Source organism: Podarcis gaigeae (assembly GCF_964106915.1).
Source record: "Podarcis gaigeae genome assembly, chromosome: 2".
NCBI lineage: Eukaryota > Metazoa > Chordata > Lepidosauria > Squamata > Lacertidae > Podarcis > Podarcis gaigeae.
In genome coordinates, this window is record NC_139679.1 from 20,353,411 (window position 1) to 20,381,036 (window position 27,626).

Sequence of the window (27,626 nt, forward strand, 5' to 3'; positions counted from 1 at the left end):
TGTGTATATGAAGTTGCATGGCTGTCTAGACTGGCCACAATCTTGATCAGGATGTATTCACCATGAGGAAAGAGCAGCAGTGAAGCCTTTTGTGACCCAATTTAACAAGGACAATACAGATTTCCAAATTGCACAAAATGTTTATTTGCATTCATCTAGTTACATTTAAACTTGTAGGAGCTAGACTGGATTCAAAGTTTTTTTTTGGCGAGTTCAGTTCTTTTTCTTCTTTTTTTTAACCAAAACACTTTCCACTCGTAAAAACAAACACATTAAAAAGACCACAAGAAATCATCATGAAGATAGCGGAATTAATTGGAGCAAGTTTCATAGTTTCTGACAAAAAACCAGAGCTTGAACACATTTCAGTGGTCTCAACAGTACTGCACTTGGACAGAATACAAGAACTCACAAAAAGTGAATATATTAAAGTCAGACACATCAGTTGAAACAAGAAAATAAGACGACAACAAAGACAACTGAGGCATTCAGATGTTCCAGGGCTGTCACAGAAAATATATTTTCTGTTTTGCTGTTTCGTTTGCATGCTGCTCAGAAGATATGCGTGGTCTACTCCAATTCAGGGATTCCAATATCCACATGAGATCTTTGTGTCAACTTCTCCATTCTCTTGCAATGATGCGGAACCTTACAATACTGACCAGAGAGGCACACAACAACCACTTTGCCAGAGCCAGATGCAAATCCTGGAGCCCTGAAGAATTTTGGAAGTGTCCCTGATGTGGGACAATTTTGTAGTAATCCACTAATACTGTGTGGAAGCCAAGCTTCCAACGCCCCACTTTAATCTGAGCATTTGCCCCTTCTTGCAAATTGTATACAAGTGCACCCAATTCTAATATATGTAACAACGCACCAGCAGATCTAGAAGAGAATTACATATTACCTTGGGGAGGAAGCCCCCATCCCCAGAGTACATATCTACTGGTCCAACAGACAAAATATCCAGATAAAATCTGAAAAAGGCAACATGTTCCGTTTTAGTTTTTAAAACACTGATATGAAAAAGAGCAAGTTAGAAAAAAAGAATAAATTCAATCTTAATATAAGACATTCATAATACAGTGGGACATGCTACAGTAACTGGACAGCAATCATCACAACGGAGATTCTAACATCTTGTTACTTAATACACAAGCTCTACAATCAAATTGCTACCACAGTTCATTGATCCAGATGCAGCAGCACATTTAAAGCCCAGTTTCGCTACCAAGTCCCTGACCGATGAGACCTATCTAGTTCTTCAAGCTTCCCTCCCTGAAAAGGCCATTTGGGTGTGTGATGAACCACTATTAATACTCAAAAGTTTATAAACAACTGTTAATAGGATAACTTTTAGAAAATGAGAGAAAGAGCAAGGTATTTGCTTCCCACAGTCTTCCTCTGGGAGTCATTTGCCTCAACTTGCAATCCCGAACACACTTGCTAGGGAGAAAGCCCCACTGAACACAATGAGATTTACTCTCAGCTTAATATGCAAATGGACTGCTCTGTAAGCCTCATTATTTAAGCACCAGTCTCTTAGGCACCTCCCAAAATTACCAACGCTTTACGAGTAATTTCTTTTTTTTTACTGCTAATTGCTAATCACCTGTATTACAAGAGCAAATTATTTCCAGAGTGCTTTCACATAAACACATGCATCTATGTCTAGAAATGGCACTGTGGGATGGGTTTTTTGTATTAGTTAGCACTATTTGTTTTTTTGGTTTTTTTAAATAAATCCAAATCTGATAATTAAATTAAATGTGGAGGGTAGCAGGTTGTTAGGTAAGAGCTTGCAATTTTGAACTTCATAATGATCATTCACACACTTTTAATAAAAAGCTTTGGAAGAGGTATATAAGGTCAGGACAGTATGTGGAATGTAGTTGTTTTCTTGCAAAGTTTCACTGCAGCTGCAACTGCACAACAGCAGCTGCATATACTTTTAAAATTATTTTTAAAAAACATTTTTATATAAAAAGTCGTATCAGTACAAGTGGTGGGGGGAGGAGGAAGCTTAAACTTATCTCTCCATGATTTGCGTTTTATTAAATTGTTTGTGAAAAAGTGGTAGAAAGCAACTTTAAAAAAGAAAAGAATTAAGTATTTGCTGTTACATCAACTTCCCCAATTCAAAACTGTCATTTCAAAAAGTTTATGCAGTTTAAAAACCGAAGAAATTAAACCCATTAAATACATCTTTAAAAAAAAAAAGAATTTGTAAACATCAGGCCACCAACCATTTTTACACTGTTTTCCCTGTTAATGTAGAATGGACTATTAATAATGCAGCATGGTGTTTTAAACCACAAACCAAAGTTAGGCATGCTTACACCCAATTGGCTTAAGTGCACTAAACTTTGTGTGCTGGAGTGCAGCTTCTGCTGACCGACAGCAGATGCAATACAAAAGGGAAATGTTTCTGTGGAAACCCCAGCTGAAAAGAATGGGCTTTGTACAGTGATTTTGCGCTTTTCCCATTCATTCCACAAGGGGCTTCCACAGGAAAAATGCTTGTGGGGACTGTGTGCCCAGGACTTGATATATGAACAGCGATTCAAGGACACATTTTTGTCACTTTAGTTCACAGTAAATGTGTTTGAAAAACTATCAGTCAGTGCATTCCCACCCACGCCCCCCCTGCCCTGTGCAATATTTTCCCCACTTCCCCAGAATTTCTTTTTTTACCCAAGTAATACTGAGTCGGAGGCATAGTGCAGCTCGAAGGTGTGCGTGTCTTGTGTATTTAATATCATAAGTGACGGATGATTTCTGCAGGACTTTTGTAAAGGTACTTCCAGATAGCGTAGTAATGAACTGCAGCAGCCGTGGCGACAAACAGATGCCAGATGGCGTGGGCAAATGGAATGATCCCATCGCTCTTGAAGAAGATCACTCCCATACAATAAATTAAGCCTCCCCAAGCAAGTTCTTGAAGTCCATCGGTGTTGTTCTGTGGATTAATAAAGATTTTATTTTTTAAGCACTCTTTGTGAGAGAATAAGGCTGGTCATAACATTCGACCCCCCCTACTGCAATATCACGCCTGCTGAGACTGTATACACAGACAAGCATTAGCTGTCAAACTATTAAGGAGTGTTAGCACAGAGCAGTTCCTGCAGCTTCAGGCGGAGTTGCCATGTAGTCCTGCATCCCGTTCCCACGGCAGCTGGCAAAAGACTTCTGGAAAGGCTACAAGCAGGCCTTGAACACAACAGCTTATCCTGCTATACCAGCAAACTGGTATTTGCTGGCATGCGGGCTCTGAACATGCAGGTTCCATTTAGCTATCATGGCCTTTAGAAAAATTCCAGAAGAACTGGCCTTACCCACTTTTAAAACCCATCTAATCCAGGAACCATCATCTCACCTAGCAGTAGAAAATTCCACAAATGAATCCTGCACTTTGAAAAGTAATTTTGTTTGTCTCTCCTAAATCTATTGCAAATATTGCTGGGTGACTCAAAGTCGTAATGCAATGGAGATAGAAGCACCACTTTATCCAGCCTCCACTGTATTAATTGAGGCTTATAAAGACTATTAAGTTGTTCCCTGTCTTTGTTCTCTCTTCCTTCCCCCACACTATGCCAAAATAATAAGATTCTATTGCTTTAACATTTTCTCTAAAAGAAGGTGTACCAACATTTTGACAGTGTTGCTTGCCTTTATGCATCTTTTCCAACCTGGATATCCATTTTTATATAGGGTAACTAGAGCAGTAGATAGTATTCAAAGTGCAGCTACATCCTAACTGTACAGAAAGGCATTGCAATATTGGCAATTTCACTTTTCATTTTCTTACTAATACCACTTGACACATAATTGGCCTTTCCCCCTGTCAGCATAGACTCAGTTGCTCTCACCATTAAACTATCTACCACTGTACCAAGATTCTTTTTCTGGAGAATGACGTCAACTCAGATCATATCAGTGCATATGTTAAGTTGGGATATATTGCTCTAGTGTGTACCTTTTTATATTTAGTTATATCAAATCTCATCTGCCAATTGGTTGACCATTCACTCAGGCTGAAGAGACCAAGTGGCAACTCTTCACATGCAAACATCTTTGGCGTGAAGCCACACACTGGGGGTGGGGATGGAATATTCCAACCTTTTTTCATGTCTACAATTTATATATATTGCACCAGTTTGCTACCCTTCTTGGCTGCACTTCCAGCAACATCTATTCTTAATCACATCCTTCTTATCCCAAGGCTTATAAGCCAAGCCAAACTGAAACCATTTCCAAAAGGGTAGCTGTGTTAGTCCAAATAATATTCCGTACGTGAATGTAATGGAAGTTTAATTGAATGGATATAAGAAAGTGAAATTAATTGCATCCGCTTTGTGTATCTGACCAAGAGTAATTTATCAATATACTGCTTAAAGGCCAATGAAAAAACATTACATGCTGCTCCATCAAACAAAAACCATTTCAATCTGCTAAGCGCACAAGAGTGGCATTGCTGGTTTATCTAGGCTATAGCAGCATAGTCGTACCTTGGTTGTCAAACGCCCTGGAACTCATATATTCTGGCTCCCGAACCCCGCAAACCCAGAAGTGATTGTTCTAGTTTGCGAATGTTCTTTTGGAACTCGAACGTCCGACGGGGTTTCTGCGGCTTCCGATTGGCTGCCAGAGCTTACTGCAGCCAATCAGAAGCCGCAATTTTGTTTTCAGACATTTTGGAAGTCGAACAGACTTCCAGAATGGATTCCGTTTGACTTCCAAGGTACGACTGTATATCCCAAATTCCATTGCCTTTACTGACAATACAGTGGTACCTAGGGTTACAGACACTTCAGGTTACAGACTCCACTAACCCAGAAATAGTACCTCAAGTTAAGAACTTTGCTCCAGGATGAGAACAGAAATTGTGCGGCGGCGGCGTGGCGGTAGCAGGAGGCCCCATTAGCTAAAGTGGTACCTCAGGTTAAGAACGGACCTTCAGAACGGATTAAGTTCTTAACCCGAGGTACCACTGTACTGCATATGTGGGTCAACACTGTTAATCTATAGACATTTGGATGGTGCCATATATAATCATTCTGCTATGTTAAACAGGATGCCTTAAGTTGGTGCCTGCTTCACTGGAGAATACATTTGCCAGCAGTGGTGGGATGGAGCCATGGTGTTATCTTCCCTACACCAATGTCACTGTAGCTTACCGAGGAGGGTCTGGGGCAAGGTTGGGGCTGCATGAACGAACCTGCATCTGATTGGTTCTGCCAGGGCATTAATGCGACCCCAACCTCGCTGCTGCTAGTTGGCCCCATCCAGGTAAGTTGCAGAGATACTGGGGTTGGGATGGCAGCTCCACGTCCACCACAGTGGGTGCTGCTACTAGTGTTGTTCTTAAGAGTTTTTTTTTAAATGGAGGGGAAAAGAAAAAGTTAGGCAACAGAAACACAGCAAAGATCTAAATGAATACAGAAGTCTTTTTTAAAAACAAACCTATAATAAGTATTAATAATAGCTCCCAAGAGTTAGATTTTAAAATTCTTTAGCAAGCATACTTACCATGGAGGTCACGACTAGAGCAGGAGAAAAGCCCATTGCTAGATAGAAGAAGAGCTCCACAATTTTATACCTACAAAAATAAAGTAAAGTAAGCCTGCAACCAAGCAAAAGAAACATGCATTCCCGCCTCAAAAAGACAGCAGTTTTCACTTGCATACATTTATCTCTCTCAGCAATACATTGCCAATTTTAGTGGCACATCTTTTGTTATACCCTCTACTGCACTGGGCTTCCACAGAATGGAAATAATTTTTTTTCGTTCAGCATTCCATTATCTGGAAAAACAAATGTCCAACAGATATCAAAAAGGAAGGCTTTATCCTTTGACGACCCAGTGTGTCCCTGCATTGGAAAGATATCCTCCAGAGAAAACAGAGATCTTTCGTGCAGCCAAAAGCAAAAAAGCTGGGAGGTGGGACGAGGAAATTTGGGTGACGTGAAAAGGAGCAGGGACATACGTTAAGAGAATCTGCCTTCCTCTTGTTGATGTGGCTAGAATTTTTACACCTATTAATCTTACTAGAAAATGATAAATATCAAATATCAGAAGCAGACAGTCTGTCTCCACTCGGTGGAATAGAAGATGGATTGCACCCAGAGTTTCTATTTCTTTGATAGAAATCCAGGTTCTTTTCACCCACTCATATTGAATTATTTATCAAAAAGAAATCTCACAAGTGAAAGGGAGTAATTTTCTACACTCTGGTGATGTGCCTGGTGCCAACATGTAATAAGACTGCCTGGCTATTAATTCAGCCTTTTCAGTCTGTGTTTCTCAAAAGAGATAAGAGAATACACTTATGTTAAAATTGTTTTGTTTTTCATTAAATAAAAATAAGCAAGATGACTATCTGTTCCAATTTTTCTTACACCACGTATAAAATAAATACACAAAGAAGAGGTGTCACTCCAAATGTAGAATGTTCCTTCACAAGTCACGATACCCTTCCATTTATGTATTTTTCCCATTTTCAAAATCGTAAGTTAAGTACACATATTAGAGTTCTGTGTTGACAACGTTTTAACCATGGTTCAGAAATCAGAAGCAGGCTAATGGGGATAAGGGTTCCAGTCTTCCTCTCTTCTATACTGCTTCAAAATTATGCCTGATCATTGCTAAACTCAGTTAAACATGTCCTAACTCTACTTATGGGAATGCTGGATTTCCAGCTCACAACCTTGGCCTTAACTTGAACTGGTCACAGTTCCAAAAACCAGGACTAATATTTACATCTGCACAGATTCCAAGTCTACGAAATGCCAATTCAAATACGAATCACAATGTTGTCTTACTTCTCATGGTAGAGAAACACATAAATGGCTCCACCAGCAGCCATCAACCAGATAAACCATCGCATATGGGAGGCCAGAGGTCCAAGCTCACGAAGATTTAACCTAAAAAAAATTAAGGTGATCAAATGAAATGCAGAACTGACGGCAGATCAAATCAAAGACGATTTGTATTCCACGTGCAGATATAACAAAAGGATTAAAACTACTCAGACAGAGATATTCATTTCTACACCATTCAATTCATGAAGTATTTTTTTCCAAATTAGTTCAGTAAATTTAAAATACTGATGTGTGCAAAGATGATACCTATGAAGTTTTTACATTTTACAGCAAATATTTCGTTTTAACCATCAGCTTGACAGCAATTTTTTTTATTTTTTACTCTTGACACTTGAGGTGGCTTACAACAACTTTAAAGAATTTACTAATAAAACAATTTGCAACAACTTTAAGGAATTTATTGCAACCATTATGCCCTCAGATATCCCACTGGTGCCTCCCCTGCACCCCGGGTTCTCGGTGTTTTGGTCCCTTTTGGGGTTGTTTTCTGGGTTGTTATTTTTTTTGGGGGGGGTTGCCGCCTGCTTTTTGTTTTTAGTTTTATTTGCTGTGGAGTGTCATAGGCTTTTTGTTTGTATGATGGCAGGGTTAGGTCCTGAGTATTGCCAGTTTTCCTTGTGTGAAATGGGTAATTTGTGGTGCCCACAACAATTACTTTGATTTTCAAATGCACCCCAGGCCCCAAAAGGCCGGGCCCTCCTACTGTAAGCAATACAAATGAGTAACTCCCTACATGCTATAAATCCTATTTAGATCACTGGTGTTTTGGGAGAGCAGAACTGAAAAGCAGTATCAGTTACTATAGTCATATATGAAACATCCAGGCCCCTGTACATCTGCAACACACCGTTTTCCATGCAGTTACCAAGAATGCAGTTGATGACTAAGGAGAAGCCTCCTTATGTATGCACGTTGTCCTTGATGGATCAGAACAGCTTTGTCAAAAATGCAAAGCCCTTATTTATTAAATGGAAAAAGGATTGCACTGCCCTGCTTCTAACTCTCAGCAGATTAGGCCATGAGCAATTAGTCAACCAATCCATTAAGTGGAAGCTGTCACTGATAATATGTCATCACCATTTCGTCCTATCAGTAAGTACACATTTTTAATCCTTACCATGGTGCATATGATGCTGCAATGAAGATATAGATCATCACTCTGTCACACATATGAAAGCAGTGCTCCATTGTCCTAAATGGAAAGGCAAACAAGGGAACAGATCACTTTTAAAAAATCGGTATGTTACTAGAAACATTCCCCAATATGAAACATTAATTCTAAAAAATCTAAAAGTAGGATGGTAGGCATGCCATAGAGTTCCTTTCCTCAGGAACAGGTAGCCCTAAATCTTAGTTTTACTGAAGGTACCGTATTTTTCGCACCATAGGACACACCGGACAATAGGACGCACCTTGTTTTAGAGGGGGGAGAACAAGGGGGAAAAATTCTTCCGCTCTCTGCCCAGCGCCCCTTCAACGAAGCGGCAGGAAGCGCTGCACAGAGAGTGGGAGAATTTTCCCCCTGTTTTCCCGCTCTAAAACAAGGTGCCGTTTAAGGTGCGTTCAGGCACCTTGGAAGCCTGGAGAGCGAGATGGGTCGGTGCGCACCGACCCCTCTCGCTCTCCAGGCTTCAGGTTCCTTTCGACCTGCTCTTTGGGGCTGATGGGGGGAAGCCCACCACCAGCCCCAAAGAGCAGGTCAGGGAGCAGCGGAAAGGTGCAGCGGAGAGGCTGCTGCCATAGTCATGCGTCATAGTCACGCTGGGAGAGGATCGCGGGGCTATGGCTTCTTTAGCCCCGCGCGCGCTCTCCTAGCTGGAGAGGTGACATGCGGCTATGGAGGCTCCTGCCATAGCCGCGCGTCACCTCTCCAGCCGGGAGAGGGTCACGGGGCTATGGTGTCTTCGCTCCATAGGACACAAACATTTCCCCCCTTCATTTTTGAAGGGGAAAAAGTGCGTCCTATAGAGCGAAAATACGGTATTTTGCTGTTCACCTAAGCCTAAAGAAGCCAATCACAATCCCAACATATCACATGATAGATATGTATGTAGATAGATAAGTCAGATAGACAGACACTTAGAAAGTCAGGGAATCCTGTGCAAATACAGTTTGCGTTCAGCTACACTTGTGAAGAAGTACAGAAACAGTGTGTGGGAGAGGAAGGAAGGGATGCACTACCTGCTGCTGCATTACCTGTGCTGAAGCAGCAAAGGTAGTGCATCCCTTCCTTCTTCTCCTGTACCTGTGCAGCAGATTGGATACAGATGCCTTAAATAAATGTTTTGTGGTCTGTGGCTATACTGTAAAAGTAGCAGCACAACGACAAATCTTTTTCATCTTGTGTCTTTCACTATTCTACTCTGAAACTTTATACACGTAACATTTTTAAGACCAATAATGCGCAAAATTCAGTAGAATCCTCAAGCAGGAAAACTCTTATTACCCAGAGTGACTACGGTAAATCATCCCAACCTCCTTTGGGCAAGGAGGGTTACATCCAATGGCCCAGAGGTGGCAATCTATTCCTGCAACAGGACTTCCCTTTCTTCTCCCTGCGTGGCCTTCACCTCTGCTCTAACTCTCTGGAGTAGTTTTTGAGGGTGCACGCAGGGCTGCAAGGGATGGGAGAGGAAGTTCTGCTGCTCAAGCAGATGTCTGTTGCATGAGCAGAACGGCAGTGATAGCTGCAACACGGATAAATCACAACCTAATTTACAAGCAGCAAGTTGTGTGCACGGCAGCATGAATGAACCCCAAATGAATACCTGATTTATACCTTAAATGACTCTTTTTCCAGGAAATTATATGAAACACTGTGGAAACGATGAACAGCGCACAGAGACCAATCCCATACATCCATGCTGTTATCTTTTCCCATCGATCATCAGAGAGCCTATGGAGCAGGGCACTACCCACAATGGCTGGAACAATGAGAAACTAGGGAAACAACAGAACATGTTTATTTGCTAGCCTACCAATCCTCATTTAACATTCTACTTGCTATGCCTAGGCCTCAATCACCTACTATCTACCCTTTGCTTCAAAGAGGAGTAAAAAGAACCAGTGGTTTTTATAAGTTGTCTATTATACCCAGGTTTGTTACAGTTGAAAAGACATTGTTGTTTCTGCCTTTATCATGGAAAAGAGAGACATCTCTACATCAGAGACATCAGTAAGACTTTTTAAGAATTTGCTTAGGCTGAAGGTCACAGAACTGCTGTGTCACCCACCCATCCCATCCCAACGCTGTGCCAAAATGTCAGAAGGTATATTGTATCTAGGATTAAAATATGCTGGAAGTAACACTTTGTTAAAGTTAACTGTGCAAGCAAAAACTGCAAGGTGCTTAGAGAAGGACTAACACAAATGCAGACACACTGATGTATAAATAATGTCCTGATTTACTCCCCGCCCTTTAAAACACTCAAACAACAACTTGTTATACAAGTCAACCTCAATGCTACTTCCAAGGTCAACAGCAGCTGCAGCAATTCGAATTTCAAAATAATGAAAGCTACTAAAATAGGAAGTGGAAATGGAGAAACTGCATGACTGGGATAAGGAAGGCCTTTCAAGTTGCAGATTTTACAGAAGATATTTTTATTATGAGATCAGGGTTCCTCTTCTGCTACCCCTTTGTGCTTCATTTTAATCAGAAGCCTTTTCAATAATCGAAGAGTATTTTCTAGCCTTATTACTGAAGGCTGGAATTTTTACAAGTTCTCCAGACAAACCTACTCACTCTTAGGTACTTACTGTATTTTCCCCTCTATAAGACACACTTTTTCCCTCCTAAAAAGTAAGGGGAACTGTGTGTGCGTCTTATGGAGCGAATGCAGGCTGCGCAGCTATCCCAGAAGCCACAACAGCAAGAGGGATCATTGCTTTCACTGTGCAGCAATCCCTCTTGCTGTTCTGGCTTCTGGGATTCAGAATTTTTTCCCCCTCTTGTTTTCCTCCTCCAAAAACTAGATGCATCTTATGTTCTGATGCATCTTATAGAGCGAAAAATACGGTAAATTGTTCCTACTTTTTAAAATTACAGCTAGGAATTTCTTTTAAGGAAAATTATGAACCAAGGCATGACCCTTAGAAATACCACCAAGTTTTCAGTTTAAGAGGGAGCTTGGAAAGTAATGATGGATGCGGTGTTAAAAAGTCTGAGCTACAAATCAGGAAGTCCTTGTCTGAATTTCTCCTCTACTGTGAACTCACTAGTTGAGACCACCTAGCCTCTTTCTCAGTCTCATCCAGCCCCTCACACCCTGCATTAAGCACAATAATATTGGCTTACCTTAAAGGGTTGTTGTGAGGATCACAACTAGATATTGTCGGTGAGGTGTGACTACTTGAAAGTCTAAAGTACTGGTATTACTATTGCTATCTTTATGATTTGTTGCAACTGTTTGATTGATTTCAAACTACAAAGTGAGACTTCCAAAATATTTCAACATCTTGCCCAATATGTACCTGCTTGATGGTTTTCCAGCCCAATGAATCATTTTGCTTTTTGAATCACCAATGTAACAGTTTATTAAATACTCTAAAACTGAGGAAGAGCTGCAGTATCTAGTGATCCATGGCACACACCCAAGGTAAAACTTTCTGCGCACTGTGATGCCAGGAGGTGATTTCAGATGCCTTCTTAATGCCAATATACAAACATTGCAGATGTTGTAAACTATCAGCTTTATAGCAGGAAAGCGATCCATTTGACAGCAAGGTAAAAGTAATTCATCTCTTAATGTCCCGGGCCTTTTAATTTTAAGAAAAGCTGGTATGCATTATGCTATTGAAATATTATCTGCTTGATACTAGTTTAAAAGAATCAGCTGGTTCAGAGCAGCCCCACTTCCTGTGAGAGTGAACACTGGGAGCACATTATGAAACCACATGGACTGACTTCCGCTGTAGTGCTTCTATGAAACCTGACATTTAAACATACAAATGTACAGTGGTACCTTGGTTTATGAACTTAATCCGTTCCGGAAGTCCGTTCTTTAACCAAGGCATGCTTTCCCATAGCAGTGGGGACTCAATTTACACTCAACAGGAAGCAGAACATGTTCTGCTTCCAAAGCACAGTTCACAAACCAAAACACCTACTTCTGGGTTTGCAGCGTTCTTAATCTAAGTTGTTCATAAACTGAGCTGTTCTTAAACCAAGGTACCACTGTATTTGCATTTTACTGATGTCTGTGGCCCACTGGAAACTGACAAACATCACCAAGGCTGTATTAGGAATAAACCACACATTTCACCATGAGCTAGCAAAGAATGAATCAATGCTACTAAATGAAACAAAAAACAAAACATAAAACTCAGACAAAGTAGAAACAACAATCAAAAGACCAAGTTCTTTCTGGCAATAATTTAATCATTACCTTTATCCTGAAAGCCCAACAAACTAGAACTTTTAAATAGCAAAACATAAGCAAAAAACTCTGGTATAATATGTTGTGCACAACAGTTAAGGCAGCCTAGTTTGAAAGATTAATCAGTTTTGTTCAGCAGAAAGCCTGGAGAGAAATAAATAATTCCATTTTAGGGACTGGATAAGAAAGCTTTATAAGAATTTGTGCTTTTTCTTTTTTAGGCCACGGATTACTAACAGTATGCATGGGCTGCAAGACTAGTAAATATTTTGTTTGTGGGATAATACTTTAGGCAGCCTTAGAAGCCACTTTGAGATGGAACATATGCTTCAATTTAAAATGCCACTGCTGTCTTATTTTTTAAAAAGAGTGCCAAAACATTTTTGAAATAAATCTCTCTAGATCCTCCAAAGTGGGAGAAAAATCTTTAAGCAATTATTAGTTTAGGGAAAGTAGATCCTCGTGAGGCTTTAGCGAACTGTTGATTCCTAAACATGGAGCAGAATGGAAAAAGATTGTATGTGTTATGTATGAGCGAATGAATGAATGAATGAATGAGCAATCAATGGAATATGTGGACTCTGCTGTTGTACCAGAACATTTACTTATTGCAGCAGTCTCAACTGTATTAACGACAATTCAGCAGTACCAGCCTGTATTCAAACTATGAATAAAACAAAATCTTACACAGATGGGAATTAGAATTACTTTTGATTGTGCTGCCAATAGATCAATTTACTTACCGCATGAGTGTAACAGTTAGCAGCATGCTCATAGCAGGTAGGTTTGTAACGGCTATTTGCTGGAGCTGGGTGGTTCATGAATCTGTTGAGACAAGCAAAGCATACCGCTGATGCAAACCGTTAATTTAAAAGGATGTAGAGGAACAAGCTCAGAAAGCTCAGCAATAGCAGTTTGTGACCTAGACCAAGGTTAATTGGGAGGTGAAGAAATGTAATGCATCATTTGGAAGCACTGTGTTCCACACTTTTCCCTACAGTACAAAAAGCAGCAGTATTTTCTTTACTCGTGACAAGAAAAGTAAGTCAGATTTTGACGTCAAGGGACCTACTTCTCAATTAGCTGCCTACGTGAATTACGAATAAAATAAAAATCTCAACATACACATCACATCCTCCAACCACAGGCATCTTTTTTTTTTTAAAAAAAAGTTTTTGTAAGCCCTAGGACTTCAACGGACTGCCACAAGTTTTTTATTTATTCATATACCACCATGGACTTATTTGGGTTTACAAAAATGGAAGGGATGAAAGAGAACAATGACTAAATGCAGTTGCAGATACTTTGTCTTTGTTTCCACAAAGCATATGAGAAACTGGTTTCATCTGTTGTCTTGGTATCACACCACCAACACAAGCTTTTACAGTTACCAGGATCCTTTATTATCAGCATACTATTGTCCAATTGTCAACTGACTTTCAGCAAATGCTGGAAGCTTACAGACACTTTTGAAACTACTAAGCAGGCCATTCTGTTTTTATGAACCCAATAAGGATACTTTAACAAGTAACACCCCAAATGATAAAATTAAGAAATTATGTGTGGCACTTACAACACCACGATGATCAGGATACATTGAAGCTCTCATACCAGTAACTTTCCTTTTTTAAAAAATTGCACAACTCTGAAGTATTTATCAAACAAATGCTGCAACACTGCTTTTGCTCCGTCTGGTTTTATGACTTCTGCTGCCACCGTGAGGGCTGGAAGAAAGACCTGCTTCCCGTTGCAAGGCCTGTTTCCACCTGGCCTAGGGGGTAGGGTCCAGACTCACCCTGAATAGCTAAAGGGCTCCTGGGAGGCCGGAGGGACATTGCTGGAACAACTCTTAGGTTGGGGCAACTAGCTAAAATGTTTTAAACGGTTCTAATTTTGGTTCCTCTGTTTTGTTTTTATTGGGTTGATTAAATGATTAGTTGGGGTTGGCAGATATTTTAATTTGAGCATAACTGTAAACTGTTTATTATTGTTGTTGTTACTGTTATTATTAGTTTCTATTGATTTATTGGTTTGTTGGTTTGTTGCTTTTATAGGTTATTTGGTTTTTTACTGCTGGAGATTTTGTTGCATTTTTATGTATGTTGTAAGCCGCTCAGAATGGCTGGGAAAACCCAGCCAGATGGGTGGGATATAAATTTTAAAAGAAGAAGAAGAAGAAGAAGAAGAAGAAGAAGAAGAAGAAGACGACGACGACAAACTGGAGTAGTCTGGTAAGATTACACCACAGCAACAGTAGTTAAGTGCAGTGTTTAAGAGATCTCACTTGCTCCTGGACCCTTTTTTCAAAATGGGGGTAGGGGGCAAGTTCATACGTTAACATGTAATTTATAACTATCTCCTGAAAATACACACCAACTTTAATTCTAATATCTCACTCACCAGTGCATATATTACGTCATGAGCTTACAATCTATTTTGTTTTATTCATGGTCCCTTTCAAAAATAGACATAGGATAAAACTATGGTTTGTACACAAAATGTAGAGAGCTGTCCTGATACGCACACCAGCTTCCCTGATGTCTCAATCTTCAAGGGAGTTGCCACATTGAACATTCAATATGGTGTCCTTCAAAACCCGTACAAGGGTTGAGATTTGAAACTGAAATATCCAACTGTGTTTTGGATGTATGCAACCCATTCCATTCCACGGAATTATTCCATTGCAAATAAGCAAACAGACTAGTTAAACCCCAAAGCCTAACTTTGCTTGGACTACTGGGAAGTACATCTAGCTTAACCAAATTACACTGAGGCTCATCTAGAAGGTTTGTAGACTGAAATAGTATGAATGTTTCTAACTATACTCTTCAGTACTGCTGCCTGTCCTACTGTGGCTATGCAAATACCATTTGCTATGAACAGGAATAACTTTGCATCTGAATATAAAATTTTATGCAGATCTCTCTATTGTTTCTAGGTTATCTTGTTTCTGTTTCTCAGTGCCCCGCCTGTACAATATGAAAATACTATTTTCCTACCTTACTGGGTGACCAAATAATTACAAGCTTCATAATACATACTAGTTGCATATACTAGTGAGCCAAAGTCTATATATTTTTATTTACTCCCAAAACATGCATAAAATTTTGTGCTAATCTATATAAACATCTATAGTGCCAGTGCCACTTGGTAAATTTCATGCTAGAAACTGCATTACTGAAGTGATGATTTTAAAGTAGTAAATGGATAGCTGTTTGCACTAAAATTGTTTGCTTTCAAAAATTATATTGTCACAGTGTAGATAATACACACCAGACTGTTTTAGTCCATCTGAAATCTGCAGCTATATCAGCAGAGGACCACAGAATCAATCTAGCAGTTTGGCAACAAAACTCATATGGCTGCAAACACCAACAATTATTAAAAACCTATCATCTTATCTCCAAAGAAACATGTATAGGACTGTGCTTTAAGTCCCACTGCATTCAGTAGGGCCTGCTCCCTAGCTAATGTGTTTAGGACTGCAGCCTTAACAAATAATTTGTTTAAAGAAACTCTTTGAACTTTGTGGGGACAGACAATATCCTGTTTCCACTCATAACAATAGTTTGTTTTGCAGAGCTATACACACTTTATTTTTTGAAAGACAGTCTCTGCTCACAGGCTCACCATCTAAGAAAGACACAAAATAAAATAAAATCTAGAAGTAACACACAAAAGAGATGGGGAAATGGGTATTCATACAAGTTCTTTTATGCTGCGCCAGTAAAGTCACTTACAGGAGTTTATATAACACATTGCTCAGTGTCCATGCTAAAAAGAAAGGAGTCAATTTTTAAATAGCCTTGGAAGGAAGGGGAAGATATGGTTTTGCTAAATTGCTTTTTGTAACAGCCTCAGGTTGTGAGGGCAATATCAACTGTGCTATACATTTAGCCTGCTGTTTCTTAATTTGGAAAGCTGATGAGGGGGGAAAAAGAATCTGATGGCCTAAATACACAGGATCTTATATATCAAGAATTTATTCTCCAGGCTACACCCAGCTGCCAAAAGCCTCATCTGAGGATATAGAGGGCTCATTCAGACTTGAACTTGTCCCGTGCACAGGTCTAAGAGGTTTTTGCCCTGGAAAACCTTCTCTTTAGTGATAAATCTGGGCAATTGTCAATCTGGAGAAAATCCCGATTTAGGGGTTTTCATTCTGCAAATATGGCTCCAGATACAGGTATTAAATTACACATGCTCAGGCTTCTACAGTTCTGTCAATGCCACTCTTACCATGGAAAGTGTGACAAGTGATCAGCCTTACTCCCGACTTTGAAGTGCCTCTCAAGACCACACCACACCCAGGCCACACCCCTGCCCCAGACACACACCCTATGCTTCACCCTCTCCTTGAGTGCTCTTGCCTAACTCAGGCAACGCCTCTTCCTTGCTTGGATGGGGGATACAACAGGCTATGCAAGTGTGCGTAGAAAACAAGCCGACTGTGCAATGGCAAATTTGCATTCACTACTTTGTTCACTTGTGCACCTGGCCGCACCCAGCACTGGCGAATGTGGCCCTCAGGTAGAAAAATATTCCCCACTCTAAGCTAAATATCTTCCATTTCCCTCCATTGTGATTAACATTCTTTGTGAGGGTCAAAACATTGGAAAAATTGCAGTGTTTTATCCATTGCCACACCACCACCAAGATTTTTGCTGCCTGACACAAAGGTACAGCTGCTCAAAGACGTCTTTGGCTGTGCAGACTGAATAACTCAATATTGCAGCCTGGCAACATCCCTCTGCCAGAAGGCACAACTTTGCATCTCTCTCCTTACAGATTCAAACATGTCTTTAAACCTATAAACTCATATGGATTAGTGCCTGCCTATCTATAAAAGGGGCAACAATTACTAGATAAAAATATAGTATTTTTTATTTTTTTTAGGTCAATGTTCAGAGGTTAGATTAGTTAACTTCTGAAAGCAGTTCTGCCTGCAATTCAAAGTACGAATCTCAGTTGCCCTTGTGTCCAGCTGTAAGGATAACTGAAACAGATTGGAAAGCTCATATTGTTATAACTTGGTGCCCAAGTTGTGTTATGAGCTTTTTGAGGCATTATGGCTAGAGTGTGCTAGTTGTGTTGGTAAAAGCTTCTAGCAAGTACCACAGCCAACGACACTTAAGAACCACTTAGTTTTCTCCAAGGCTGGTACAAAGAAAATTTATATTGGCCCCAAGAATTTGGATGCTGGAACGTATATACAGGCAATGACCATTTTATGCTTGTCCAATATGTGCGCAACCACACAAACACACACATCAGTGCAACCCAGAAGTGTCTGGAAAAGGGGCGAGGCGGTGGCAAAGCAGACTTATGCATGCTCCACCAACATGTGTGGGGGTCAGGAAAATAACCCCCATGCAAAATGGTTGTTGCCTGTACCTGAAAGGTGATTCTGGCTTTAGCCAAAAACATTCTGACAAAGAGTCAAATTCAATGTTAACCATACATGAGAGTAGACCCATTGAATTCAATGGGAATAACTAACTTAACTCCATTTATTTCAATGAATCTACTTTTGAGTAGAATTTAGTTGGCTACAACTCAGAGGATGTATCAAAGTGAAATGAAATAGATAAAATATAACACTGCTATACCTCTTTACCCGAGCCCAAATTTGACCATAGTCAACAGTTCCAGGGTCATACAAGTAAAGAGGAAAGGTCTGTTCAAAGAAAGAATGAAAAGCTAGGAAACCAAGAGGAAAAAGGCAGCCATTGCTTCAGTATGCCTCATGTGTAAAACAGATGGAGGCAAGCTTATCAATATGAGGATGAACCTTGTACAAAACTGGCTCAATCAGTAAACTACACCTCCCTCCTTCCCCCATGCTTCTATTATTCCTTTCCTTTTAAAAAATAAATAGATGTATTTTGCAAGCAATGAAGTAGCAATACTGTACAAATGGAAAGGATAAATATCATAAACATCTAAATTCCAGATATTAGCCTCTTTATGCAATACAAACATTCCTACTGACATCTTAATTCCATTTATGAACCAACACATTGCTGGACAGAAATGACCTAATTTGAGCAAGAATCTATTTCTGCCCCTTTTTAATGATTTCCAAATTGTTTTTACATTCTTTGCTGCCCCTCTTTCCCAGTTCTAGACTGTAACATAGCCAAAACAAACAGATGAATCCTGTCTCACTACAGTCAATCACTCAAAAGAGAGAGGAGAAAAATGCTGAAAATCCTCTCTAACAGCCATACGTGAAGGAGAAGCTTAGTTCAACCAACATGAGTATGACAAACACCGGATATATGAACTTTCACCCACTTCCAGAAGATGGAAAAGCCTCATCTTTCACTGTGATCTATTTCCTTTCTAAAAGCAGAACAGTATACTGTACTCACCTCTTCTCTCAGTCATCAGATGCCTACCCACCTTTTGAAGAGAGAAAATTGTGCAAACAAGACTTCCACTTGCATATAAAGTTTTAAGAGCTCAGTAAACAACAGCAATGTGCAGTACTGGATACCCACATTCTCTGAAAATCCCAGAAGCCCAGCTCTTATTCTCAAAAAGTTTATCTTAACTCTGTTTGCTTTACCCTTATGGTAAAGCGGTAGGAGGTGTCATGAAAACCACAGATGAACAGGAAAATACAGAATCATGGGAAGAATTGGAGAGAAGCGAGAGCATGAAATTAGTGCAGGGGGTTGAATTTCAGATGCCTTTCATACCCAGCCTTGAGCCAGGAACACTTGCCTCCCTGAGATCAGTGCTAACATTCTCAGGAAGAATGGCAGTAAAGGAGGTACAGTACTATAAGACTACTCTGAGCAAACATTAGTTGAATATGACCCAATAGGGTCAAGGCAAGTGTTATATCTGGGGTAAATGTGTTGTTGCTTCAAGGGATTAATCTTGGAGGTGACTTCTTTCTGGTCAGATGCACGAAAACAACCTTCCTGCTTTGCTCATACAAGAACAATGCATGTTACTACAGTACAGGAATGCACAAATTCCACTGGCTTTTGCAAGTAAATATGTGAGATGTTTTTCCCCCTCTAGAAAATAAAAGAATTTTGCCAGAGCATTCCCACTTTAAGAATGTGATTTTAAGTGTGACTTTCTGAACAGTGCAATATGGGGAAGAGCCCTGGGAGAGTTAAAAGGATCTGTACCCCATCAATGAAGGTACAACAGGAACATGTAGGAGATGCAAAATGATGCAGAAAATTCACTACATTATAAACTACAATAAGATCTCTCTTAAGGAAAATTTAGCTGAAAAGCAGCTCATTTTCCCTTTCCACACCATCTTGGAGAAGTCCTATTTGAATTATCCAATTCCACTGCTCTCTCTCACTATTGATTTTCACCCAGCACACGTATTCCCAAACCTGTTTGTACTTAGTCCTATTCAGCTGCTCTTTTGCACAAACACTGTTATGAGAATGTTTTATAGATGGAGACCAAAGCACTTTCCAAGACAAGAAATATCAAATCCGTATCAACTACGGAAATTCCTACTGATTTCTTAAGCCAAGGCCCTCATGAGTGTCCAAGCAAACAAGTCAAATAAACAGGAAACAAAGGATTGCATGCTACACCCTTTTACTTTACATCAACCAAAGGAAACTACTTCCAGCACCTTCCCTGGTGCCACATACACACTTTACTTCATTCACAGCACTCCCTCAGTTTTAACTCATTCATAATATTTACCACCACTCAATTCTGTTGTCGTAATCTCTCCATGACCCACACAATCACACTTTGCTTTGTTTAGGCAAGGTCTACCCTGTGTGGAATTAAGATCTGTGATAGTATCACAACAGGCTAAGGGACATAGGAGCCAACTTCTAGATGCCAAGGTCCTTTTGCCCCCCATAAAATATTTGAGGGGGGACGCCCCCCAAAAAGTTGCCATTGCGCATTGCCATTCAAATGGTGTATCATGCAATTATGTGATGCTTACCTACCCCTTCCTCCCCAGCCCCAATATTTTATTCAAGTTTGTACCCTTGCCAAGGGATAAACTAACCTAGGCGGCAGCATCTTGGGGTTCTGCAAAAGCACCAGGGCAGCCTCCCCAAATGCATTCGCAGAAAACGTAAGAAACTACGGTGTGGGTGTAGGAGAAGAGGGTTCAATAGACTAGACTTGCAGGAATGGCCAAACTTGGCCCTCCAGATGTTTTGGGACTACAATTCCCATCATCCCTGACCACTGGTCCTGTTAGCTAGGCATGGGAGTTTTCATCCCGAAACATCTGGAGGGCCAGGTTTGGTCATGCCTGGCACACCTGTGGGTCCCCAGATGTTGTTGGACTACAACTCCCATCATCCCTGAGCTCTGGCCTTGCTAGCTAGAGGTGATGGAAGTTGTAGTTCAACAACATCTGGGGACCCACAGGTTGAGAAAGGCTGCGACTAGAGACAAGGAATGTGGGTTTAACACCCCATGTTAAAAGTGGGGGGGGGGGAGCGGATATCATGTCTGCATTAAGTGATCTGGATGCCCGTGCAAACGGGAGGAGACGATCGCAGGGGGGGGAGGGGATCCCCAAGAGTGGGCGGAGCTTCCCCGGGCGAGATCAAAGGCTTCGGAGGGAAATCCACTAGAAGAATCCGCCTCGTCCCTAAGCGGAGAAAAATATCATCCCGGGAAGAGAACCCTGAATACTGTATATCCCAAGAAATGAAATCTGTCGCTCGCACACATACGCCCAGGCGCGCGCGCGCGCGCGCCTCACCTCCTGAATTTCTCCTGGAGGCGCCGCATGGGGGTCCAGCGCAGCCGCCTCACGTCGAGCCAGGCGAGCTGGGGGTCGGCACGGGGGACTCCCGGCGGCTCCTGAGGCGGCGAGGGCCGGAGTCCGGGCCCTCATTGGCTTGCCAGCCCCGAGCGGAGGTAGCTGGAGGAGGCGAGGCGAGGCGAAGCCAGGCCCGGGGCTGCTGCTGCTGCTGCCGTTGCCTTGGGGTCGCGCGCGGAGTCGAGAGAAGCAGCCGGCCGGTGGCGGGGCTCCCGCTTTTTAAAGCGGCGCCGTCGGCTCTCGCGCCGCGCGCTCCTGCCCTCGGCTCGGACCCGCCCCCTCCGCGCGCGCCGGTTGTCAGGTCGGGTCGGGTGCTGAGGCCGTATCGGGAAGCCCCGCCCACGCCCGACCGCCGGAGACGCCGATTGGTTGGGAAGGAAGAAGGGGTGGGAGGGGAGAGGGAGAGGGAGGGTAGCGGCGGGAGAACAATGGGCGGTTGGCGGGGAGCGCGCGCGGGGTGGGCGGGAAAAGGGAGGCGGCGGGCGGTGAGGTAAAAAGGAGGGTGGTTCGATTTGAACGCGGTTTAGAAGCGGGGGCGAGGATGAGTCAGGGCAGCGGCTGCTTCTCCTCTCTAAGGGGAATCCTCCTCAGAAAGGGAAGGAGGAGTCCTCTGGCTCCCTGAGTTTATTTTCATCCATTTTTCTAGAAATAAAACTCAGGACTCCAAACTTGTTGAGCTCTTTCTCTCTTTTTAAAGGAAACTCTAAAGTCGTTCAGCTTCTTCTTCTTTTTAAGGCAATCGACCTCAACAACAGAATCAGAAGAATCTTTTTAAAAAAAACTTTTATTAAACAAACATTACATCCAAAAAAGAAAACAAAAAACCCACAAACTAATCTTACGTAGTTATTACAGTTGTCAAGCATCTAGAATAAATGTGTATTATATAAAATAATATATAAAAGAAATAAAAAGAGGGAAGAAAAAAATGCATGATGATAAAACCGAAAAATTAGCAAAACAAACTATCAAACAAAAAGCAGTATTTAGTTAATTCAAACCAGTACCAGGGTATAATCAGAAGAATCTTTATTTGCATCAGCCACTAGCCATAGGGATAAAATAAAAATGTACTGAAGATAGATGTTTAAAACATAACAATAGAAAATACATTTTGGTTTACAACCATAATCAAATATAGATCTTATTCTCATCGCCCCCCATTAAAAAACCTTGCAGTTTTTGCTGTCACCTAATCATCTTGATCTGCTAAAAGAAAGGACACTAGTAATGGTTGGGCACCCCCAGCGTGGACAATAATAAAGGGGTAAAAACCTCACTCCTCAAATCTTTATAAATAGAGTGCAAGCCAGAAGGACACGAGCCACTGACTCAATATTGCCATCTCCACAGGGACCTCAACATCCCAGACACTGTTGCCCATTTTCCAAAAGTTCCCCAGAAGCCAGTTAAATCCTGGATGTGTCCAGAAAATTTGGGACGTGTAGGAACCCCCCTAGGGGGCTTGTTGCGTTCCCTTCTCATGAAAACAGGGACATCTTATTCAATAATAATAATAATGGAAAACAGGCTTTGTTTCACCTGAGTCAAAGACCCAGTTTGGCACCCCCCTCCTCCTCCTCCTCCTCCTCCTTCTTCTTCTTCTTCTTCTTCTTCTTCTTCTTCTTCTTCTTCTTCTTCTTCTTCTTCTTTTTAACCTGCCCATCTGACTGGGTTGCCCCAGCCACTCTGAGCGGCTTCCAACATAATAAACATTAAACAATTTCCCTATACAGGCCTGCTTTCCTGTGTCTTCTAAAGGCTGTATAGTTACTTATCTCCTTGGTTCGGGGGCCGGATAACTGCTATCCCCTCCAACATTTCTCCAATGAAAATAGGGACATCCTAGGGAAAAGCGGGACATTCCAGGATCAAAGTCAGAAACGGGACGGCTTCTCTAAATCAGGGACTGGCTCTGGAATAGAGGGTCTTCTTGGAAGGAGCTGTTCTGTTCTGACCTTCCATGGTTGAAAATGGGGTCGGTTCTTGAAGGCCACCTCCAGTCTTGTTGACCCAAACACAAAGAAGCACCTCTAAAGAGCCCCCAAAAGAAAGAACTATTGAGTCCAAAAGAGGTGTTTCTCGAGGGCCTTTCTGTGCCAATCCTGTTCTCGCCCCGCTCAGCGCATCTCCCTCAAGAGAGATGCTCCGCTTGTAATTCTCACATTGGGTGCGTGAAGAAAAAGAGAACAGTGTGATGCAAGACACTTGCGCTTCTCCACAGAAGAGGCTGCCCTGTGCTTCTCTTCATGAGTCACTGCTCTGGACCTTCAACCTCTGCTGGGAGCCAGTGGTTTTGGCATGCTATTGGGTTGTTTGAGTTGGAGATGAAGCAGGACCATAAACTGACTTCAGTATTGCGTCTCTGCATGAGTCGCCGGCCTGGGCTTACCTCTTTTCGGTCAGGATTCACACTTAGACACCCACAGCATTATGCATTGCTGAACGCCTTTCTCTGCCTCTCTGTAACAATTTGCAATGGCTGAGCTGTTCCGACTTGTGAAATAGGTGTGTTGGTAAACTGACCATAGAAATTCTTTTGAGCCTCTGCTGAAGAAGAGGTTGCAGAATCGCAGCCTAGAATTGCAAGCAGTGAGGGAGAAAGAGGTAGGAGTTTAGGATGCTTGTCAACTGGCAGGTCAGGTGCTGCAGAAGCTGTGGTCCCTACCACCAGCCAAATACTAATAGATGTTCTTCCAGTTGCATGAGAGTCACTGATTTGCAAACGGAAGAATGTTTGAAAGAACTAACAGCATGAGAACCCAGTTGCATGGATCTTTATCATATAACTGGGACGTGGGTGGTGCTGTGGTCTAAACACTGAGCCTCTTAGGCTTGCCGATGAGAAGGTCAGCGGTTCGAATCCGCACAACCGGGTGAGCTCCCGTTGTTCGGTCCCAGCTCCTGCCAACTTAGCAGTTCAAAAGCACGCAGTGCAAGTAGATAAATAGGTACCGCTCTGGCGGGAAGGTAAATGGCGTTTCGGTGTGCTTCTCTGGTTTCGCCAGAAGTGGCTTAGTCATGCTGGCCACATGACCTGGAAAAACTGTCTGCGGAAGTGGACAAATGCCTGCTCCCTCAGCCTGTAAAGCGAGATGAGCGCCACAACCCCAGAGTCTTTCGTGACTGGACTTAATTGTCAGGGGTCGCTTTACCTTTACCTTTATCATATAACAGGCATCCTTCACGGTTTCCATTATGTCTGAAAGACTCATGGAATCAAACACTGCCCTCTTAGCTGAGTCATTTAAACATTCAGTAGTGAGGGAGCTGCTCTGCGATTGTTAGCCAAAGTAGCAACTTCTAATGATGTTTTATGCGTCACTACTATTGTTTCGAAACACATTTATTTCTCTTTTCCTCTTAAAGCTCATAATTTCTTTTCCATGTGAGGCGCAGCTAAATACAGTTCACTTTGTCCTACGAAGTACATAGCCTTGCAGTTGAAACCAAGCAGAAGTGTCCTTTTAAAGAAAAAGAATTACCAGGCTGGCAAGCAAACTGAATTTCCTTCAAATTACAGCGGAAAGACAGCACCTCCCCCACTTGGCCCTTTGTGTGTAACTGAGGCTTAAAAACAAAGGCCGTATTCAAAGCACATCAACTGCAGCTGGACATAAAGAAGTAACAAAGCTGGGGGGAAGTTTTGTTATCAAAGAGGTGTTATGGGGAAGAAGAATGCAAGAACAAAAAGGAATTACTTTGAAAAAGGCTAGCAATAGCAAAATGATAGCAAAGAGGGAAATGATTGATGAGGAAAGTATCATGAATGATTGTTGTCAACCTGCATTGTTGCCAAGCACCCAAAAATTATAGATCAGAATAACATCCTTTAAGTCTGCAGTTTAAAAAACACTTAGATGCATTCAAGCCAGCTTGCGCCACATTCCCAAAGCTGCTTTTCACATTGTCCCATTATTTTGACTCGGACTGACAGCTTGATCCTATGGATGTGAGACTTGCAAAGGAGTAATGCTGTGCCAGTCACTGAAGCAGTGCAAACTGATTCAAACATTACATTTTTAGGTACACGCCTAAGCTTTAAGTGCGCATCTAAAAATATAGTACAAATGAGACAAATGTGTTTGGGAAACACAAATCATGGACATGTGTAAGTGAGGCAGGATTGGCTGCAGATCCCTTTCTCAGGGTAGAATTAGACACCAGGGGGATAGCTATACCTGCGCCTAGTTCTTGTTCACCTAACGAAAAAAGAAAAGAAATTCCCTGTGTAATGAGATCCCATTAAATTGTGGGGTTCACGCAGACCCTATTCCAGGCTTCCTCAAACTCGGCCCTCCAGATGTTTTGAGACTACAATTCCCATCATCCCTGACCACTGGTCCTGCTAGCTAGGGATCATGGGAGTTGTAGGCCAAAAACATCTAGAGGGCAGAGGTTGAGGAAGTCTGCCCTATTCCATTTCACTGGCTCCCACTAGCAGGGGCAAGGAAACTTACAGCATGATGTCACATTGATGTCACATTGTGCAGAAAGTTGGACCAGATCTTTGGGGGACAGGGTATAGATATGCCACTTTTGGCTGTAACCTGGGTTCTACCTACCATCCAGTGGGCCTGCTGCCAAATAAAGCATAGAACAGCCTCGTCACTGGTATGGGTCAAGTACTAGCATGTCATCCCCACTACTTTTCTGCTTCAGGGACATAAAGGGTCAAACTCTGGAGTCAACCCATAACAAACAAACAATGAAGTCATACTCAAAGTAGTATCATAGAAATCAATGGGTTGTTCATTATATCTAACCTATATTTATATCAGCGGCTTACAACAAAATATCTTCAAAAATTACAATATATAAATAACTCTTGAATGTGTTTATGGCAATCTCTTCTAATCTCCGGCTGCTGCTATTATGTTCCAGGCTTTTCCTTCTAAGGGGAGGTTATAGTAGATGCTGTAAATGGGAAGCTTTAAATGCAAGAAATGCCAGTTTGAATTGTCTGTTGAATATAACCCATACTATCTCTTCCTGGCTTTACTATTTCTTTTCTAGGTATTTAAATATTTGGATTACACCAAAAATCAAAAAGCACAATCTGAATACCCGTTGGATTGCCATTTTCCTCCTGAATAGCGTGGTAACATAGTGTATATATAATCATAGGTGGTGCCTTCTGAAGGCTATTTAGTAAATTTAGGGAGCTGCCATTAAAAACTAAACTTGCATCATTCCTGGTAGAGACTCAAATTACAAAATGCAACTTCTCATCATTGCCAATATCTGTTCCAGCAGCAACTCACCAGGGTGAATTTAACAAGCACAGATTATTTTCTTAGAAGACTCCAGTGTTGTCATTTTAATCTCTGATATACAAAGGTTTCCTCTGCAGCAGCCCCCTACCCTCATGCATATCACAGTCACTTTGAATTATATGTGCATATTGTTCATTTTGAGAGACAGAAACCTAGCAGAGTGACAGGTCAGAAACAAGGTGCTTGCAGTTCTTCGAACAGCTGCCTTTTTGATCTTCATTTTATAACCAAATCAAATCCTTCATACCACAGATTGCTCAAGCCAAATGACAGGAACCTCAACCAAGACGAAAAAGGACATACTCGAAAGCTTCCAGTGTTGTGAGCCAACACTACATGGTAAGTCTAAAGGTTAGTACTAGCAGTGAGTAAGTCCCTGCACAGAACCATTTGATAACAATATAGATCTGTAAATTCATGCCATGGTGCTGTCATAATGACCACACACATTCCATGGCTCAACCGAAACACGGCTCAGCTGAAATCAGTCAGACATAAGATTATGCATAAGAAACTTACAAGTCTCAGAGCAAACATTGGGATAGGGGTGGAGAATGGAAGCAAGATCAGTCAACTTTTGATGTAGCAGATGTTGAGTGCTAGTTTCAGTGAGCGCAGCATGGAACTGCTGCTGCTACGTTCAGAGGCAGATGTTACCTGCTAGTTCTGACTTGTTCCCCAGAGAATACTCACTTTTCTGGGTTTTTAGTAGTCTCAAATGAATCCTTGTTGGTCAAAGATTTCCCTTTTTTGTCCCATGAGCTGTTGGACATTCTTTAACACCAAAGTCCTCCTAAGTAACAGAAGAGTAATCAGGCAGGAATCCTGGCTTCCTCCTGGTGTATGTTGATTTCGTTTGTTCAGTCTTCTTGAAGAGTGAGAATGGAAAAAAAAAAGTTGGGATTGGCATACTTAAAAACTAGTCCGCCCACCACATGGGTATGGAGTAAGAGATTAGCAAGTCTTACTCATGCGACTGTTTGGACAAGTAGTAGTCTTGCAGAATTTCAGAACAGAGCTTTTGTTTACAAAGTATGATGGAGAATGACCTAGAGAGCAAAGGTTGGCCTTTCCCCCCCCAACCAAATGGTGTGAAGCCCAAATACCTGCCAAAATGAAGCACACAAATGTGTTGTTTCTTTCAGGTGAAGCCAGTGGAATTGCTTTAAGTATTAGGCTGTGTACAAGCCATACATTTAAAGCACTCTGCCCCCAAGAATCTTGGAAACTGTCGTTTGCCTCTCACAGAGCTACAATTCCCAGCACGCTTAACAAGCTACAGTTCCCAGGATTTGGGGAGAGATGTAC

General features: G+C 41.7%; 1 protein-coding gene across 3 annotated transcripts; it reads right to left on the reverse strand.

The window, feature by feature from the left end:
- Positions 1–120: 120 nt before the first annotated feature.
- Positions 121–27,310, reverse strand: MMD (monocyte to macrophage differentiation associated). 3 transcript variants are annotated; one of them, XM_083727824.1, is made up of 7 exons: positions 26,838–27,310; positions 13,004–13,085; positions 9,662–9,822; positions 8,000–8,074; positions 6,823–6,924; positions 5,530–5,599; positions 121–2,959 (listed from the first exon to the last, which is right to left on the reverse strand). In XM_083727824.1, the coding sequence occupies exons 2-7, from the start codon at positions 13,079–13,081 to the stop codon at positions 2,759–2,761; spliced, it is 687 nt and encodes a 228-aa protein (XP_083583950.1). In that variant the 5' UTR covers positions 13,082–13,085; positions 26,838–27,310; the 3' UTR covers positions 121–2,758. The 3 variants fall into 3 exon arrangements, with proteins under 3 accessions (XP_083583950.1, XP_083583948.1, XP_083583949.1); XM_083727822.1 differs by having other exon boundaries at positions 27,012–27,307; XM_083727823.1 differs by lacking the exon at positions 26,838–27,310 and adding an exon at positions 20,983–21,379.
- Positions 27,311–27,626: the final 316 nt, after the last annotated feature.